The 18,429-nt window shown below is 47.8% G+C and overlaps 5 protein-coding genes across 5 annotated transcripts; 2 read left to right on the plus strand and 3 right to left on the minus strand.

Annotated features, from left to right (window-relative positions):
* Window positions 1-3,372: 3,372 nt before the first annotated feature.
* BHQ10_006799 (uncharacterized protein) lies at window positions 3,373-6,026 on the plus strand (the record flags this gene model as incomplete). Its single annotated transcript, XM_040879424.1, has 2 exons — window positions 3,373-3,586; window positions 3,652-6,026. The coding sequence occupies 2 exons, from the start codon at window positions 3,373-3,375 to the stop codon at window positions 6,024-6,026; spliced, it is 2,589 nt and encodes an 862-aa protein (XP_040735303.1).
* Window positions 6,027-6,713: 687 nt separating this feature from the next.
* On the minus strand, window positions 6,714-8,257 carry BHQ10_006800 (uncharacterized protein; the record flags this gene model as incomplete). The annotated part of the gene is made up of 2 exons (XM_040879427.1): window positions 6,714-6,982; window positions 7,039-8,257. The coding sequence occupies 2 exons, from the start codon at window positions 8,255-8,257 to the stop codon at window positions 6,714-6,716; spliced, it is 1,488 nt and encodes a 495-aa protein (XP_040735304.1).
* A 390-nt stretch (window positions 8,258-8,647) lies between these two features.
* Window positions 8,648-11,461, minus strand: BHQ10_006801 (uncharacterized protein; the record flags this gene model as incomplete). The annotated part of the gene is made up of 1 exon (XM_040879428.1): window positions 8,648-11,461. One exon carries the CDS (start codon window positions 11,459-11,461, stop codon window positions 8,648-8,650), a length of 2,814 nt encoding a protein of 937 aa, XP_040735305.1.
* Window positions 11,462-12,138: 677 nt separating this feature from the next.
* Window positions 12,139-15,925, minus strand: BHQ10_006802 (uncharacterized protein; the record flags this gene model as incomplete). Its single annotated transcript, XM_040879429.1, has 5 exons — window positions 12,139-13,611; window positions 13,657-13,859; window positions 14,625-15,017; window positions 15,070-15,646; window positions 15,695-15,925. The coding sequence occupies 5 exons, from the start codon at window positions 15,923-15,925 to the stop codon at window positions 12,139-12,141; spliced, it is 2,877 nt and encodes a 958-aa protein (XP_040735306.1).
* Window positions 15,926-16,320: 395 nt separating this feature from the next.
* On the plus strand, window positions 16,321-18,380 carry BHQ10_006803 (uncharacterized protein; the record flags this gene model as incomplete). The annotated part of the gene is made up of 3 exons (XM_040879430.1): window positions 16,321-16,389; window positions 16,438-17,046; window positions 17,100-18,380. 3 exons carry the CDS (start codon window positions 16,321-16,323, stop codon window positions 18,378-18,380), a joined length of 1,959 nt encoding a protein of 652 aa, XP_040735307.1.
* Between the last annotated feature and the right edge of the window lie 49 nt (window positions 18,381-18,429).

Here is an 18,429-nt window from a genome sequence, read left to right on the forward strand (position 1 = left end):
TATTTAACGATGACGGAGATACTAAGAGACGCTAGCTACTCTCCACCAATCACTTGATATCTTCGCCGGGAACTAGTAATATAACCAGCTTGGCGCAGGTCTGGCCCTGACCGTTGTTACGCTTACAGAACAGATACCCGGTAAGACTACTCCATGCACCACACTTGGACCAATCGCCACTAATTGTGCAAGCCATTTTGTACAGTGTCTATTACGGTACGAAGTACTCCGTACATATCTCACATTACGAGGTAAATCTACTGATCTAGTCGAATTAGCTGTGATAAGTTACAATATTTACTTCAACTGTCAAAGACGAAAATAAATGCGGACAGATGTTGTGCATGATAATCGTTATGGCTTGATATTGACCATCTTCGAACAATAGTCTGGACATAGGTACATAGATCGGGCTCTGTAATGGAATGTATCAGACGCCAATAAGATCGATAACATTGTTGACTCAGGTATCAATAACTATCAGATTGTCTGGGATGCAGATCGGAATCGTCCAGGTCCCGACGTCGCTCCTGCGAGCGAAGATACCCGTAGTAATCCCCTCCTTGGCGTGCATCTATACATATGCATGAGGCACTGAGACGAACCGGATGGACATGATATTTGCCAAACATCCACCACCAAGATGGGTCGGTAGTGATGATCAAGGAATAGATCTTGGGTATGTTGCTGACGTCAGGATTGATTGCTGTAGCCTCAAGCGTGATGTCGGACAAAGAAATTTATGGGTGTCCAGTCCATTGTGTAACCGGCCCGGCGATGGACAGGCTGGCCACGAACTATGTTACGGTCTTCTTTTGAGGATCTACAATTTAGACCGACTCTTGTCGATTAGGTACGTATATCAGATATTATAATGTGCACCGGATACACACTTAATGCTGGAAGACATACTCCTCATCTGTCAGCATCAGTACGAGAATTACAGTATCACGATGCAACAATATATCAAACTTGTGGCTCCTGGTACGCCGCAGGCCATCTCTTTGTTCCGGAGACAGTGTACTCCACGTCCATGGGTAGACATCTGAGGATACTCCGTGCTCAAAGGCAGAATAATCAAATGTATTGTCCAGCTGGCACAAACGATCCATCGAAGAGTGACTGCCACTGAATGACTGTAGAAGACCGCAACTCGGCCTTGCAGTGCCAGCCAGGCACCATGGAAGTCGGGACGGAGCAGCGTGTTTATAGAAACGATATTAAAACGCCGCCTCCCAACACTAGAGTGTGACAGCTGATTTTAAGTGGAGATGAGGCAGAAATGAGATTACTATTGTCTGGCAATGGTCTGCATGTGGTCTATTAGAATAGTAAGAAAGAAAGGAGCCCCGGAAAGGGGAGAAGACGTTAGATCATAGAGAGGGACTATTGCACATTGGGAAAGAGGCAGTTGCCGACTGAACAGGCAACGGCGCTCCTGCCGCGAGGACCTGTCCGTACATGTATTGACCGCCGCTAAGCAAATCACGGACCCTAAACCCCCCCAGATCCTCGACGCATTCCTCGACCCTGAACTATCGCTGTCTGTTGCTGGGTCCCTTTTTGCCCTTTTGACAACAGCCCATTTGTGCACCGTGTTTTTTGTCTGCAAATCAATTTTCCGGCTTTCTGTCAATTGGAGCGCGGTGACAAGAGGCGAGCGGCGTTCTTGTCTTGACGTGAGCATCGCTTGGATTGGCGGCGCTGCCAATAATTACGGGGGTGAACCACCACCACCGGCGCTGACTGCTACGACCGACTCACCAGGTTACGTACTACCTCACTGCTACCATTACCACCTCGACTTTTCCTCAATTACCGTCCAACCGCCTCGTCTGGTCTCACGATTTTTCTTTTCTTTGGACCCTGCAAAGCCACTCCTCTTCGCTGTACAGATATTTGAAAGTCTGCGGAACCGCCTGGTTCGCGGTGTCTCTTTCCTTCTCCTCGCGTAAGTCATTCGAAGTTCCCGTGTCCCTTTGCTTCAGGAGATGCCCGTTTACCATGCGGAAAGAGGAGTCATTGTTGTGAATGACTACCCTCTGCATCGTCCGTTCGTCTCGCCGCATTTCTGCAAAATACTCGTCTCGTTGTCCGCAACTCCGTGACTGACAATCCCCTCGAAACAGTCTTCTTTCGATCTCCCGCGGTCAATCGTACATTTTTCAAACACTTGCATAACCTCGTCTCGTCTTCTCCCAGCCCTTTTGCAATCCCCAAAAATTGTCTACTGGATAGATTTGATTTTTTTCGCCGCACATATTCTGTCTCTTCCTCGTGTTGAACGCAGTTGCAGGCCATATCCTGTTATTCTTTTCTCCTCGCTCTGCCGGCCGTTGTTCGACAAAATCCAAAGCAAAAGTGAGAGTGGGACTATATCAGAGTCAAATCACCTGGCACCTCGCCCAAAATCGCGGGTCTGTGTTTGCCTTAGTACTTAGGACCGATCTTGACCTTCGTTGCTCGACGTTCAGTTCATAATCGTTTTCGCTTTGCCCCTCACAGCTTGCTTCCCGGACAACGCCTCTTGACGGCCACCGGTTTTCCTGCAACATTTAATCTCTGGATGCAGCCAGAAAAGACTAATGGGACTTCTGCAAATCCTCAGAGTCCAGGTGCGACCTCAAATAAAACACACGACGAGCCATCCAACATGGCATGGCCGTCAGAAAAGCCGACGATAGAAACAAACCTACCATCACGGCCGCCTCTCGTCGCGCAGCAATCGAGCTCTCTTCCTTCGACCCCATACCAACATGCGCGTGGATTGTCGTTTCATTCGAGATCACCGTCGCCGCGACGTCGAAGCACCTCTCCCCGCTCCACACATTCCGAAACAAATGCTTCCTCGACTTTTCGAAAACCTCTTGGTGGCTGCAAATATGAAACAGCGATGGCCTATTTTCGAAGGCGGATGCCTTACAGTATCGGAGGCGACCTTTTGCCAGAAGAGAAAACAGGGTTGAAAGAAAGTCTCAGTCAGGAAGAGGAAGAGAAGTTGAGCACCGACATGCAGAGGTTGTATGAGCAACTTTTGCCATCAGCTGAGAGCGATGACCGCCGTCGACAGCTTGTTCAAAAGTTAGAAAAGCTTTTCAATGAGCAGTGGCCAGGCAATAATATCAATGTGCATGTCTTTGGGTCTTCAGGGAACAAATTATGTTCAAGTGATTCAGATGGTTAGCAGTCCCTTCTGCCAGACACTATGTGATTCCTGCTAATACTGATTCCTTTGTCGCAGTTGATATCTGTATAACCACTTCTTTCAAACAACTGGAAAATGTGTGCTTGTTAGCGGAGGTTCTGGCACAGCGTAAGATGCACAACTTTTCATACAGAACCAAGACTGATAGAATTTTTACAAAAGATGGAATGGAGCGAGTGGTCTGTGTATCTCATGCCAGAGTCCCTATCGTGAAGATTTGGGACCCGCAATTAAAGATGGCCTGTGACATGAATGTCAACAACACACTAGCTCTAGAAAACACACGCATGATCCGGACCTACGTGGACATTGATGAGAGAGTCCGGCCATTGGCCATGATCATCAAACATTGGACGAAGCGACGTGTCCTCAATGATGCTGGTCAGTTGCCTGATTACGGAGGCTTTCGATGCGTCCTTTCTTGCTGACCTTTTTGGATTACTTAGCACTCGGTGGTACATTGAGCTCTTACACCTGGATATGCTTGATTATCAATTTTCTCCAGACTCGCGATCCACCTATCCTACCGAGCCTTCAGCAGCAACCGCATAAAGCTCAGAAAGTGATAGATGGCGTTCAAGTCTCGTTTGATGACGACCTCGAATCTTTACGGGGATATGGCCATACCAATAAGCAAACACTTGGGGAACTGCTTTTTGAATTCTTCAGGTATTACGGTCATGAGGTGAATTATGAGAAGCATGTTGTCTCCGTTCGTGAAGGGAAATTGATTTCCAAGGAGGATAAGGGTTGGCATCTTCTGCAGAACAATCGATTATGTGTGGAAGAGCCGTTCAATACAACTCGAAATTTGGGAAACACGGCAGATGACACCTCATTTCGCGGTCTACATACGGAATTACGCAGGGCATTTCAAGCCATCGGTACTGCTGATCTGGAGAAATGTTGTGAACAATTCGTCTTTCCACCTGAAGAAGAACGTATTTTCGAGCGACCGACCCCTCAACCTCGCCCAATCATTGCTCCAATACTCCCTACCCAACCGTCTAGCCGCGGTGGCCGCGGCGGTGGCCGTGGTGCGAGACATTCAAATAACTACGGCCGTGGTGGGAATAATTCATCACGTCGTTCTTCCAGTGCGACAAATCGCAGCACAAATGGCAACGGTTACCGGTCTAACAATCTCCCACTATCTCCAGACATAGGTAACATGCATGCTCAACAGGCGCAGTTTTTCCTTCATGATCAACTATTTCAACAGATACAGTTTCTACAGGCCCAGGAGCAGGAGCTGCGAATACAGTTGCATAATCAATCACTGTTAACCGGTCGACCCCCACCAGTGCTAATTCGCCAACCTTTGATCCAGTTCTCTTTCCCACAGCAAGATGTCAGCACGGATGATAGCTCTCGAGCTCGGGCAGGAACCGTCAATCATCCACCAATGACCCCATTGCGTCCTGGGATGTTTTACGCTCCAACCTACGTACAAGTTGCCCCAGCAGCCGCACAAGGAAGCAATACCAATCCTCCATCTCCATCACTTGCTCATGCCGTTCCTGATCTTCGCCGCAATCCTCGTCGGTCTTCTGTCGCGAATGGCTCACCGAGTGGATCTTTACGCTCCCATTCGCAGCCCGCAAGGTCCATGCACTCTCCGGTTATGCAAGGGTTGGCTCCATTGCACTCCTCAATACCTAGTGATGCCTCTCGCAGTTCAAGAGATCGAGCGCCGCCGGGCTCTCCAGGTCGGACTGATACCGAAACCTCGAGCCTCAATTCCCTTTCGGCAACGACAGTGACTACTCCCACGTTCTTTGATGAACATCGACCCGCGGAGTTTGGTGGCTATTATGTAATGCCACATACTTATCATCCCGGCTACATGGCGATGTCTCTCCCCACAACAGCGTATCTTCAGACCGCGGATTATCGTACAGGTATGCCTGTGTATAGTGATCCGTTTGGTACTGCAGCAGACACTAGCTTTACACCGAGTGCGCAACCCGTGTCACCACGTGGATACTCGGTGCCTGCGCAGACACAACGCGATCGCGGTGGGCCTCTGATCATCGATGGGTCCGTTCCACCTCAGGAGTCCAAAGCATCTTCTCGTGATGATTACTCAGATCGATATGTTAGTCCTTCTGGAATGAGTGACACTGTAGTCGGCTGGGAAGTACCATCTGAGAAGGCAGATGTGTTTGTCAATGGTGTTCAGGACAATACTTTCGAGATGGATCCATTCTCAATGACCAAAGAGCAGGATTGCCAAACTCCGATTACGAAAGACGCAGACTCGAATCTTAAAGAACGTTTCCAGGGACTACACATTGCTAATGTCAATCATTCCGAACCACTCAAGTCGTTTTCGGAACGAAAGGGTGGGAAGCCAGGGTATGTCAATGGAGAGTTTTCGCCATCTAGACATTCTCACCAACAACGCCATCAAGGAAAATCAAGTGACAAGTCGTCGTCAACAGGGAATCACACTGGCAATAAAGATACGCTTTCGTCTTCACCTACACACCGAAATCGTCCAAATGGTGCGGACTCGGATAAGCCGAACGGGGTCAGTCATAACCATAACCACAAGCCCAAACCGAAAGCCTCGCAGGATACGCATGCAGGCTCACATTTGTCCTCGTTGAATCGGAAGGACGCTCAACCAGCTTCGCTGCCTCGGAAACCTGACGGGTTACCACCCCTAAACGGCGGCCGGGATCATAACCACTCTAATGGAGGGTGGCAGACCACCAAAAAGAAGCATCGGCGCAACGTGAAATCAGTGGCGGAGCCTCAACACCATGCGCACTCGGAGCCTCTACCGGTGGACGAATCTCTTCGGAAGGGCGGTTGAGCCTAGACCGAGACTCGGTAACATGGCGAAATCTGGAAGTTAACCTGCTTACGAAGGACGAACACGATCATGATTGGAAAACGGCTCTGTCTTTGATGTTTGAGACGTACGGTTCGACGATGAAAATACCGCCTGCAAATCTTTCTTTCTTGTTTCTCCATGTCAAAACTAAGATTTTTCTCACTTTGCATAAACATCCCGGGGGGCTATCGTTGTTTTTTGTGTTTGTTCTTGCTCAAAGTCATTTTCCTTTCCCAAAAGAAGAGATCCCCTCTGGGAGGCGCATATAGGATGTTTGCATTTTCAGGCGAGCGAAAAAATGACTGTTTTGTTGTTTTCTTCTTAATGTATTTGACCCCTTTCCCCGTTTGCTTTGGGGATCTGTTTGGGTGCAATAACTTCATTAGCATTGTACTTAGTATCATAAAATAGGAAAGAACAATGAATGAATGATGGATTGACTGATTGAAAAGTATTATCATTAGTAGGAGTCATATATACACTAGCAAGGATTCTATACAGATTTGGGCCAGACAAGTTTCGTAAAGAAAATCTGTCGCATTAAAGGAGACAAGAGGTGAACGAGCGCCTAATGATGAGAAAACAAACAAACTCCCAGTGTTTTACATCAAACATCCCATCCTAGTACATCGCAATTACTTTTTGACGGTGTAATAAATGAATCGATTACCGCTTCAACTCCGCAAACACATATGGCATAATAACTTCACACGCGGTCCACAGCACCGCGCATCCCTGATAAAAAGCGTAGGGCCAGAGATAGAATGGAGTCTCGGTGTAGTTGATCCATATCGACAGCAATGCGACCGCGAAGAAGTGCCGGATCAGGACGGTGGGTTGTTTGATGAGGCCTGCGAGCATGCCGCAGGGTGCTTCGATCATGCCCATCTCAAAGTAGCGGAAGCAGCCGCGTTGGAGGATGCTGAGGTATGGATCTGGATAACTCAGTCAGTAGGAATCCCTTTGAAGAGAGAGAAGAGGGAGGAGTTACCATTTGCGGCAAATAATGAATACAAAGCTTGCGCTAGGATATTGATGGTCGAAGCAGTCTTTTTTCTCTGCCAGTGGAACGTTTTCATCGTCTTGGTGACTAGAGGCGTATCCTTAAATGTGGGAACCTTCTCAGGACTGAGCAAATCTCGCAGCACAACGACATCATTAAGTGCTACCGTCATACCACCGCCTGTCAACGGATGGCGCATGTTCGATGCGTCACCGATGATAATCAATCCGCGGGTCTTGTTGGTTGTGGAAGGAAGGAATGAGTTGGGCATTGATCGTAATCGGCCCTTTTCAATGGCAGCTAGGAAACTGGGTTGGACAGCTTTGGGGAGGGATGGGAGGACAACGTTCTTCATGTGGCCCTTTMCCCCGCCATTCTCGACGGAGGCTGATGGTAGGTTGTCGGGGATATCGATCAAGGCGCGGGTTTCGTGTGTGCCGATCTGATACATGAGAACGGGTGGTCCGTTGCCGATAAAGACGTGACCGTGCAACGGCATGGGGAGTTCGGCGTCAATCAGCTCCAACCCCCAAAACTTCGACTTGACCTCTGGTGTATGTGTGTGGTAATCTTTGCGGAATTTCGAGGCATATCCGTCCGCAACGATGGTCAATGGGGCAATGAAATGATCCGAATTCCCATTCACCGTCCCCTCTACCCCGATAACGTCCGAATGGGACTTGATCAAGTTTGTGGCTGTTGCTTCGACTATCGTCACATTCGGGGTCGTTCTTGCAGCTTCTCGTAATTTCATAATGAATCGACCATGATGGAAACTTCGACCCTGCGGAATGACCCCCGTGGTCTTATCTGCAGGGTATGGAATCTCGACCTCGGTGCCGTGGAAAATCACATCGTACCCATCCACTTCGATCGCATCGATGCCCTCCAAACACTCCAAAAGACCCAATTGCTCCAGCGCTTGCACACCGCCCGGTTGTAGTAATTCGCCCACAATACGATCGGGTTCTTTGAGCGATCGTTCAAGTAATGTGACTTTTCGGCCTTGTTTGCCCAGAGCGACGGCTAGAGCGCAACCAGCCACGCCGGCACCGATTATGAGGACGTCGGACTCATTGAATGGTCTTTCGGGGGATGTAGCCTCTTCATTGCTAACGGCGATGACGGGGATGGAGGGTTGTCGTTGCCTTACGCCGGGGATGGAAGTCGCAGTGGTAGCGGCGGTGGCGATAGAGGTTTTCGACATGTTCGTCGTCTGCAATATATATGAGAGATTGAAAGACTAGCTGAGAGCAATTGCTGGAAAATGTTCTCTCATGACTAGACAGAGAGAGAAAATCGAAGAAATAGAGTGTTAAAAAGAAGAATCTTATTGCATGACAGTATGAACTAAGATAAAAATCGGGCGACGTTCATTGGGGGAGCAGGGTGGCGTGACATGTGATCGAGACCCCCGATCGATTGGCCGCATCTCCTGACTTCCCCTGGATCGGTCCTAATATTACTGTACTCTAAATTAACTGATACTAGGCAGCTAACTAGTAACTATGTTGATTATCTTGATACTCTTTGAAGAGTTTCGTAGTATTTATACAGTTGATACATATATACATATATTGCTACACAGCGTACAGCACTACTCAGTGCTTTCCTCCTCACTTGTAACACGCTGCTCATTCCACAGTTCCCATACTTTCTCCGGCGTTTGCCAGATCTCGCTCGGTACTGTTGTGACCCACTCTAATTCTCGCTCCTCGTCCCAATATGCAATGGTTTTCCGGAGAGTCAGAGTCTTGTCGTCTTGCCATTTGTGAATCTGTGGGTGGTAGAAATTTTTGGACATCCTCTTGTCTCGCTTGTTATTGATCAACAGGGATACGAGCTCAGGATCTCCATCACTCTTCTTTTCCAGAATCCTGACCAGTTTGCCGAGATGTCTGAGGAAACGAAATCGTTCTTTCGGTCGTCCCTTCCAACCGAGTTTCTTTACATGMGCCGTGACCAGAGCACGGCGCGCGTCAACAATAAGTTCCTTATTTTCGGTAGAATCGCGAGCGATGGTTGTAAGAAGACACCACCGGATCCCTTTGAGATGACCAGCTAGAAGAAAAGCTCGCATCATGGTCCTCATACTCTCTCCATTAAGCCGTTCCTGGCGGCCCCATCGCGATTTGTATACTGTAAGCATCAAATCCAGCGCTGCATCTGGTTTGCCTTGCTCAACGTATCGAGTCGCAATATGGTTCAAGAATCGATGCTCAAACGTCCGGTGTGAAGACTCCCAGCACAAAGTATAAAATCGAAACACTGCCAACTTCATGACCTCAGTTTCCGGTAATGCGTCGCTATCCATGATCTGTACAAAGAATTGTGGGACAACGATAAATTTAGTCTTCATGACCTCCCAGTGTTTTTCAACGAGCTTCTGCGTCGGCACAAGCCCCTCTTTGACAAGCGTAGCAATTGCCGCTAATTCCACATGCTGAGACTGGAATACATAGCCCGCAGCCGCAGCGTTCTCGTAATACCACAATACAGACTCAAAATCACCCCTATGCAAAGCTTCGGTCATTTGTACGTCCAGCTGCGGATACTGGTCAATCGGTCTGTCTGTCATAATGCCCTTCACTGCTCGGCGGTACCAATTCGGCCACTGATCCGAGTAAAGAGCACAGTTGGCCTCCGGCCAAGGTACAGAGCGCTGGTCGTAGCCCAAGATCTGTTGAGAGGCCGCTGCCTGGCCATAGGTCCCCCGAGCAGCATTCAGCAGTTGCCAAAATCCGACGGGACTGTTTTCAACTCTCCGGCGGTGAATTTGTAGCTGTTTAACAAGGTCCTCCTCTTTCACTTCCACATGCCACCCACACTTCACTGCAAGATGGGCTAGCTCGGTAACGAGATTTGCGTTGCCTTTTTGTATATATGCTTGTAGGACATGCTCATAGAGTTTTTGATCGGGCGTGAGCGAATATCGCTCGACAGCGTTCATGAAAAAATCACGTATATCCGCAGCGTTATGCGTAGGCCAGTATTCTAAAAACAATGCTGTGAAAGCCTTTATGAAGCTGCGATCATCGGCAGTCATGCCCAGATCATGTAATTCTTGTAAGCCATCTTTGACTTCCTTCCAGTTGCAACGATATGCCTGTCCAAGTAATAATAGGCCTTTGGTCCGACAATTTGGCGCAACACCGTATACTGTAATCATGTCATTGACCAAGGCCTCCGCGTCTGCGAATCGACCGAAAGAGACATAGGCTCTCACCATGGGATTGAATAATTTAGCGGTGGGCTGTCGATCGAAGCGGCGTAATATTACCATAAGTTTTTCAAATTTTCGATTCATGAGGTCAATACTTCGCGACTTCTTCCATAAATTGTCTAGAAATACGCCGCACAGAGTGCAGTCCTGATCTTTGGAGACATTTCTGTACAGTATTGAAGCAGCGTCGCTGAACCGATGAGTCTCGAGCAGACATCGTATTACCAGTTCGGCTAGGTAGAATGGTATCGGAATATCGTCGCTATATTTCAAGATCAACTGTGAAGCTGATTCAATCGCGTGTGCTTTCGTCAAAGCAATGATCAGCCTCTTCCACATTCGTGGAGAGATACTGCTCCGAGACTCAATATGTTTAAATATATTTCTTGCCACCCAGACGTTGTCATCCGCGCAATTAGCGTAAAAAATGTTCACTGCAAGCTCGCGATCTCTCAAAGATAAATTTTCTGTCGACTGCGAATGTGTCTCAAGGAAGAACTCTGCGGCTTCAATAATTTTACCTCGCTCGAAGAGATCACGAACAGTTCGAATTGCCGGACTTTCATCGCTGGTCTTAATGGAGGACTCGGATGCTTGCTCGTATGCCGAATTTTGATCGTCTGCTGATTCTCGGTCGTTTGCTATTTCCTGATCGTCTGCTGGTTCTTGATCGTATACTGAAAAATTGATAGCTTCGGAACGGTTCGTTAGCCAGGACTTTGTAACAGCCGCACGTTCCAAGTCATCCGCTGCTGCTATCAAATCTCGATGCGTAATATGACTTGGGTATTTCTGATACTCCCGCTCGTGAATCAAGTTTTGTCTCGAGCCTTTTACCTCCACGTCAATGTCGCCGGGGTCAGGTAGGGGTTCGGAAACTGGATTGTGCCCGTGATCATGCGATTCCCTATTCCAACCAGCTTGTTTCAAAGATGCCAATCCATCATATTCTCCTGCTTCTGCCGCCTCTACCATCAGTGCAAGCTTTTTTGCAGCCGATGTAGCATTGTAGTACGGCGTTGATGTCTGTAGAGTCCGCTTGTTTTTGACTATCTTCTCGGCTATGGTGGCCCGGCGATGAGCATCGTAGGTAATCGCGGCGACGGTACAGACGCCCCCAACCGTTGATCCAGCAAAGGCTAACTGTCGTAAGATTCGGAGAGCGTTCCTCGAGGGGACTACTGCCATTCTGGCACGCTGTGGAAGCATGATCCAGGGAGTCTGGACGCGAGGGAATTAAGGAGCGGCGTGGTTTGACATTACGGAATGATAAACGAGCGTATTAAATTGAAAATCATTGGAAATGGCATCCAACAATTGGCTAACGGATTGAAACAAATGCTGAAAGGACAGTTGGAAATTAACGCCAAATGTTGACAGTTACTTGGGGATTTTTTTTCGGGTCGAATGGTCGGACATGCCAAGAATCCCAAAGCCAGCGGTTTTCTAGCCTGTTTCGGCGTTATGCCTGAGGCAGAAAATCAATCATCGTATGATCTTTAATCTTAAAGAGTCGACGATAGGCTGAAGTATCTTTATTGTATGAGAATGGTGGAACAGCTGAACTCTTCTAAATGGTAAATAGATCATATTCAACATTCCACCCCCAAGACGCCGATACATGCGTATATTACTGCTTCAAGGATGCGCCAGGCTAGGATAACATAATAGATAATCCAAATAAAGAGACATAAAGAAGTATTCAAGAAGCGAAAAAATGCTGGAATAAGAAAATTAAAAGCAAGTGGCATATTAAATGTTTCAAGCATCTATTGTGGTATTGTCCTCCGCCTCTGACGGACTAGACGGAGGATATTCCGGCATATGTACTGTGAAGAGCAGTTAGTGATTTGACGAGATAACACTTAAATCGAATATGGCTCACCACTAGGTACAATAAACCAGCTCAAGATGGCTGCCAAACCGAACACCGATGCCAAGCAGACAAAGACGGCCTGCGTGAATGTGCCAACTGTAACGCTGTAAATACCGTTGAATATAACAGGTGACACAACACGAGCGAGGGCGTGTAAAAGTCCCATGGCTCCTAGAATTCGTCCTGTCTGACTAGGAGGTATATGCTTCGTCAGCGACGACTGCAAACTTGGCGGGCCAATTCCTCCTATGGATGCAACGAGAGCGGACAATGTGAAGATTCCTCCAGTCTTTGAGACCGCGTATCCAATATAACCAAGCAGGTCAATGAGAATGGCTAGACGAATCAGGGAAATGTCCAGCCAATCGCTTCCAGTGTTGGCTTGATTGCCTCGCGTTGGTCCACGAATGTATCTCGTTATACCGGGTAAAATAAGAAGCAAAGTGATTACCCGTCCACTGTTCGTGACCGAGACGAACACGCTGGACTCGTAGTTGCCCCATCCAAACACATATTCTGCATACAGGATGATGATCTGCACAGTGCCTAAGCCTACTCCAAACATCAACGTATCGATGGCAGCAATCAAAACCAAATTTTTGCGCAGTTTTCTGAACAATGCCCGATTTTCTGGCGACGATTGCGAAGGGCTGGGCTTTGGCCACAAGATCGCCAGTGGCTTGAAAATACTGGATGGGTGAAGCTCTCGCAGGAAGTTTTGTTTAAAATTCGTATTCCCTCTCTGAGGTTTTGCGTGATGTTTTGTTCGCGCAACATTTTGACGTTCCTTTGACAATGATTCCGGAATGAGAAATAACAGCGTAAAAAGATAGATTCCGTGGAGGACCAAAACCGCCAAAAAGACGTCTAGAATCTTCCCGGTGTGCTTTATCAGCAGCCCAAAAAGGAATGGCCCTAACGCAATGCCCGTAAATAATGTCGCGTGGATGTATCCAAAGACGACATTTCTTCTCTCTGGAGGCGTACAGTCCGCTCCGTATGAATGTACCAACGATAAAGCGAGGGTGAAGGATCCGCATAGCCCATCCACGAAAGCTGCGACGAGGAGCCAATTGATTGAAGCATGATCTGGGTAAGCGGCGATGAATGTTACAAATAACTCAGAAATCAAGGTTCCTGCAACACAGAGAGACATCAATGGCACACGACCATATCTATCAGACAGGTCACCCAGCCGGGGGCTGACAAGTGCCGATAAAAATCCAGATATCAAGTTGATGTAAAGCAAGATCTGCGCCGCATTGGATTGGACTTGTGGTATGCGACATTGATCGTTCTCACCCCCGAAGATAACTGGTAGATATGTAAAGGTAGGGTCCTTGGCCTTTTGATCGGCGAAGTAGTCTCGACACACAATTGAAAGGATCAAGTTGATTTTAGGCACGGCTGCTCCACCAAATGCAAAGGTGAAAAGAGCAGTAGGCGGAATCAGATAATAGACCTAGAAACATTAGATTGATTGACAAAATATCAGAAAATGACATACATTTGGTCGCCTCCACCAGGGTTTGGCATCAAATTCCGGCGATCCTAGCCATGGCTTATTTATATTGTCGTTGAATTCAGGCTCTTCGTATACCGCTTCGGAAGCTGGTAACAAGGGAGACGTTTCGGATGCGCCTAAAGATTCTTCTTCATGCAGAACACGTGCATCCTGATCGGCGTCCGCAGCAATAGCTGCATCGCCTCCTACGGTAGACATGGGTAAAAATTGACCTGCGACAGTGTTTGCGAAAGGATTCTTGGCTATGCGATGAACTTCCGGCACTTCCTAGGCCACCGCGATGCCGAGTCCTTTGCGGGAATGTTGGGTATTTGGGCTTATCGAGCTAAGGATCGTAAGCTCCGAACAGGAAAGGAGATGCGCTGAACGCGGCTGACTGGTACATGTATCTGACGGTGTAGAGCCGGTTACATAGAAAATACTGAGAACATATGAAGATGAAGTAGAAAGTTGTTTCGATATGAAAAGGAATCAAGGTTGGGACGTCCAGCAAACTTGTACCTCCGTATCGGACTTAAGATAAATAACGTTCAGTTCCAGGTTACGACGTGATTACGCCAAGCAACCAACCCGTATGGCTGGGACTGCAGAAGTTGGAAGTTGGACTTCTTTACCTGATAAGGCGGGAAGGCAGCTGATTTGTAAGGAAGTGGCATACCTTACACAAATACAGGAATAATGAACATAAGAATGAAGCTAAACGAGGGGGGCGTTGTCCGCATCCCCGATCCCCGACAACTGCATGTGCATATTTGGGGCCACACGGAGTGTTACATGTTTCAATACCAATACAGCCCGTTGGTAACAATCGGCATGTTGGCCCTCAGAGCGCCGTGATAAGATAAGAATGCGCTTTCATTTAAATGATTCTACGTAGTATATAGATTATCGTACAAGAGACTTCATATCATCTCCAGCAAAAAACTTCTTTTGCTCCAAACAACGCTCACTGTTACATCCTTGGCAACGCAGCGTCATCTGTCGCGAGCAGTTCTCTCCCGACTCCAAGTGAGTCTTCGCGATGTCAGCTAAGGCACGAATGAATGTCGGGTTGCCATTCAGACTCTCCGCCCGCTTGATGCCAGCGTGGCCGGCTTCACCAATTACTTCTTTGTCTAGTTCGTAGAGAGTTTCAATGTGATCGCTGGTAAACGCAATAGGCACAAGGATCATGTCGGTAAAGCCTTTCTTGACGTAATTCTCGACAGTGTGGCTTGTTTGAGCGCCTTGCCATGCTGATGGCCCGACTTGTGACTGCCAGCACAGTCGGTAAGGGTTAGAGAACCCTAAGCGCTGCATGACTGCGTGGACCGTTGTCGCGACTTCCGCCGTGTATGGATCACCTACTCTGGTCAGTACGTCCAAAGACTGAAAACAGAATACAAAAAGACCCACCTCTGTTGACGACGCTCATGGGCAAACTATGAGCAGAGAACAGAATAACCACAGATGAGCGTTTCTCTTCCGGGTATGTAGCTAGCTGATCCTCAATATTCTTTGCAAACGCTTCTACCAGCCCAGGATGCGTAGCCCATCGGTCAATCACACTCCACTGAATCGCACCAGCCGAATCTTGACCAGAGCGCGGTCCTTCTAACCTATTCCTCCACTTCCATAGCTCATTGAGGGAGCTGCCTGTGGTAGAACAAGAGTATTGAGGATATTGCGTGAAGGCGATAGCTCGGCCGCCATTTCCTCCTCCAAAACCATCTTCCAGTAATTTGTTATACATTTCTTCCGTCAATGGATCCGCATATCTAAATGCGACGTATGGCTTGTGGGGCGCTGTTTCTGGGGAGATTTCGTCGAGTATCTTGCACATTTCTTCGCACTGGTATTCGGACCATTTGCGTATTGGCGATCCTCCTCCAATGTCGGAATACTGTTTTTGAATTTTGGGAGTGCGACGACGAGCGATGAGCGGCCCTAGGTACTTTTGGAGCGGACCTAGAGGAATTAAATCGGCATCGGCCTGGGCAAATGTTAGTCTGGTAACATGTAGGAGGAATATTCGACGTACAAAAAGACGACTGAGGAAGCTTTCAACTTCGGAGACTTTCGATGGACCGCCCATATTCAACAGAACCATGGCTGTAGGTCCTTTTGAACCCTTCTTGGGCACCGAAGCTGCTGTCGCAAACCCATGTCCGTTCAATGGCCGATTGACGAGCCGTGTCGCAGGCCGGACATTGTGGGAGGAACTATGGGAGATTATGCGACATGGCAGAGCCAAAGAAGAGCGCATTGCCATTTTACTTGAGATGTAGCAATGCAATTAGGAGCACAGCATATGAAAAAAAAAAACCAACGCTGCAGCTGCAAATAGAATAATAACGAGCGTATAAGGATTGTTCGATGCTGTTCTGCTGTTGGTCATGAAATGGCCCCCGATTAGCAACGCCTCCGAGTTCCGAGGACCTGGGAGCTCTCATTGCTGATCGGGCCAATCAAAAGCCCGGGAACTAATCATCCCAAACAGGCAAGAGATGTGGTCACGTGGTGTTCGTGTCACCGCGTGGGAGAGCGCGTCTGCCAAGACACGTCATAGCCATAGGCAGCAGAGTCCATTGTTCATTGTCAATTACTTTTTTCCATCTTGCTATCAACAGCTCACTGGATATGGTGGTGTAGATAGCGATTAAAAAGATGGCTGACAGCAACCCCCTTGCGGACGATGAAACTTACCAGGAGGAGGAAGAGGAGCTCGATGAAACAGTATGTTATGTTCTTCACTATTATTATCTAAGAGGCTAACGAGCATAGGGCTATAAATCCGTCAAAGATGCCGTGCTTTTTGCTATCGACATCAGTGACTCCATGCTAGCGGTTCGTCCGTCAGAGTCAGGCAAAGGAGAGCCACAATCACCCGCAAAAGCTGCCATCAAATGCGCCTATCATTTAATGCAGCAGCGCATCATTTCAAATCCAAAGGATATGATGGGTGTGTTATTCTTTGGAACAGAAGCTTCCAAGTTTTATGACGAAGATGAGAATAGCCGTGGCGGCCTATCCTATCCCCATTGCTATTTGTTTACAGATCTCGATGTCCCTGATGCGAACGATGTAAAGTCGCTGCGTGCATTAGCCGAGGACGAGGAAGAAGAGAATCAAATCTTAGTACCCTCGAAGGAGCGAGTTTCCATGGCAAATGTGCTATTTTGCGCCAATCAGATATTCACCTCGAAAGCTTCGAATTTTCTGTCGAGACGGCTTTTCATAATTACAGATAGTGATAATCCTCATGGCGAAGACCGTACAATGCGATCTGCAGCCACGGTACGAGCAAAGGATCTGTATGATCTGGGTGTCATCATTGAGTTGTTCCCAATCTCGAAGCCGGAGCACGAGTTTGACAGGTCCAAGTTTTACGATGTAAGTTGTTGAAACTTGCCAAGAAAGTAATACCTCACGGCTAACGAACAAAGGATATTGTTTACAAAACTGCACCTGGAGACCCGGAAGCGTCTGCATTTACCGCCGCTGGTACCCAAGTCCCTAACGCAAGCGGTGATGGTATCTCGCTGCTCAATTCCCTTTTGTCATCCGTCAACTCGAGATCAGTTCCACGTCGAGCTCTGTTCAAGATTCCGCTCGAGTTCAGTCCAAATTTTAAAATATCCATTACTGGATACCTGATTTTCAAACGACAAGAGCCATCTAGAAGCTGTTACGTCTGGCTTGGTGGCGAGAAGCCAGCATTAGCGAAGGGCACGACGACACAGATCGCAGACGATACAGCAAGGACCGTTGAAAAAACAGAGATCCGAAAAGCATACAAATTTGGAGGAGAACAAGTGTCATTCACCATAGAAGAACAGGCGAAACTACGCAACTTCGGCGACCCCGTCATCAGAATCATAGGTTTTAAGCCGAGATCATCGCTGCCGATCTGGGCATCTATCAAGCACCCTACATTTATTTACCCGAATGAAGACGAATTCGTCGGCTCGACCAGGGTATTTACAGCTTTACATCAGAAGTTATTACAAGACGAGAAAATCGGCCTTGTGTGGTTCATTCCACGCAAGAATGCCACCCCCGTATTAGCTGCTATGCTCCCCGGCGAGGAGAAACTTGATGACACCGGCAATCAATTCCTTCCATCGGGTTTGTGGATTCTACCTTTACCCTTTGCAGACGACATCCGACAGAACCCAGAAACAAATCTGGTGGTGGCTCCAGAACCATTAATTGACCACATGCGCACTATCGTGCAGCAATTGCAACTCCCTAAAGCTCACTACGACCCTCGCAAATATCCAAACCCATCATTACAATGGCACTATCGCATACTACAAGCACTGGCGCTTGATGAGGAGCTACCGGAGCAAGCCGAAGACAAAACAATACCCAGATACAAACAGATTGACAAACGTGCAGGAGACTATGTCCTTGAATGGGGAGAAGAACTCGAAAAACAATATCAGAAGATGTATACAGACCAACCAAAGACTTCAACATTGGCCAAGCGAGGGAAGCCTTACGATGCCGCTGCAGAAGACAAGCCGGCTAAGAAGGTCAAGACTGAAAGTGCCAATGGCGGAAATGCGTCAGCTGAAGTGCAGAGCCATTACAGTAGTGGCAATTTGTCGAAGCTGACAGTTGCGGTTTTGAAGGAGTTTTTGGCTGAGAAAAAACTCTCTGCGGCAGGTAAAAAGGCAGATTTGGTTGAAAGGGTGGAGGAGTATTTTGACCGGAAGGGCTAATACATAGAGTTGGTCTTGTATACTATCGGTTAAGTACATCTATTCCTGT

Source organism: Talaromyces amestolkiae (assembly GCF_001896365.1).
Source record: "Talaromyces amestolkiae strain CIB chromosome Unknown scaffold13.1, whole genome shotgun sequence".
Lineage (NCBI taxonomy): Eukaryota > Fungi > Ascomycota > Eurotiomycetes > Eurotiales > Trichocomaceae > Talaromyces > Talaromyces amestolkiae.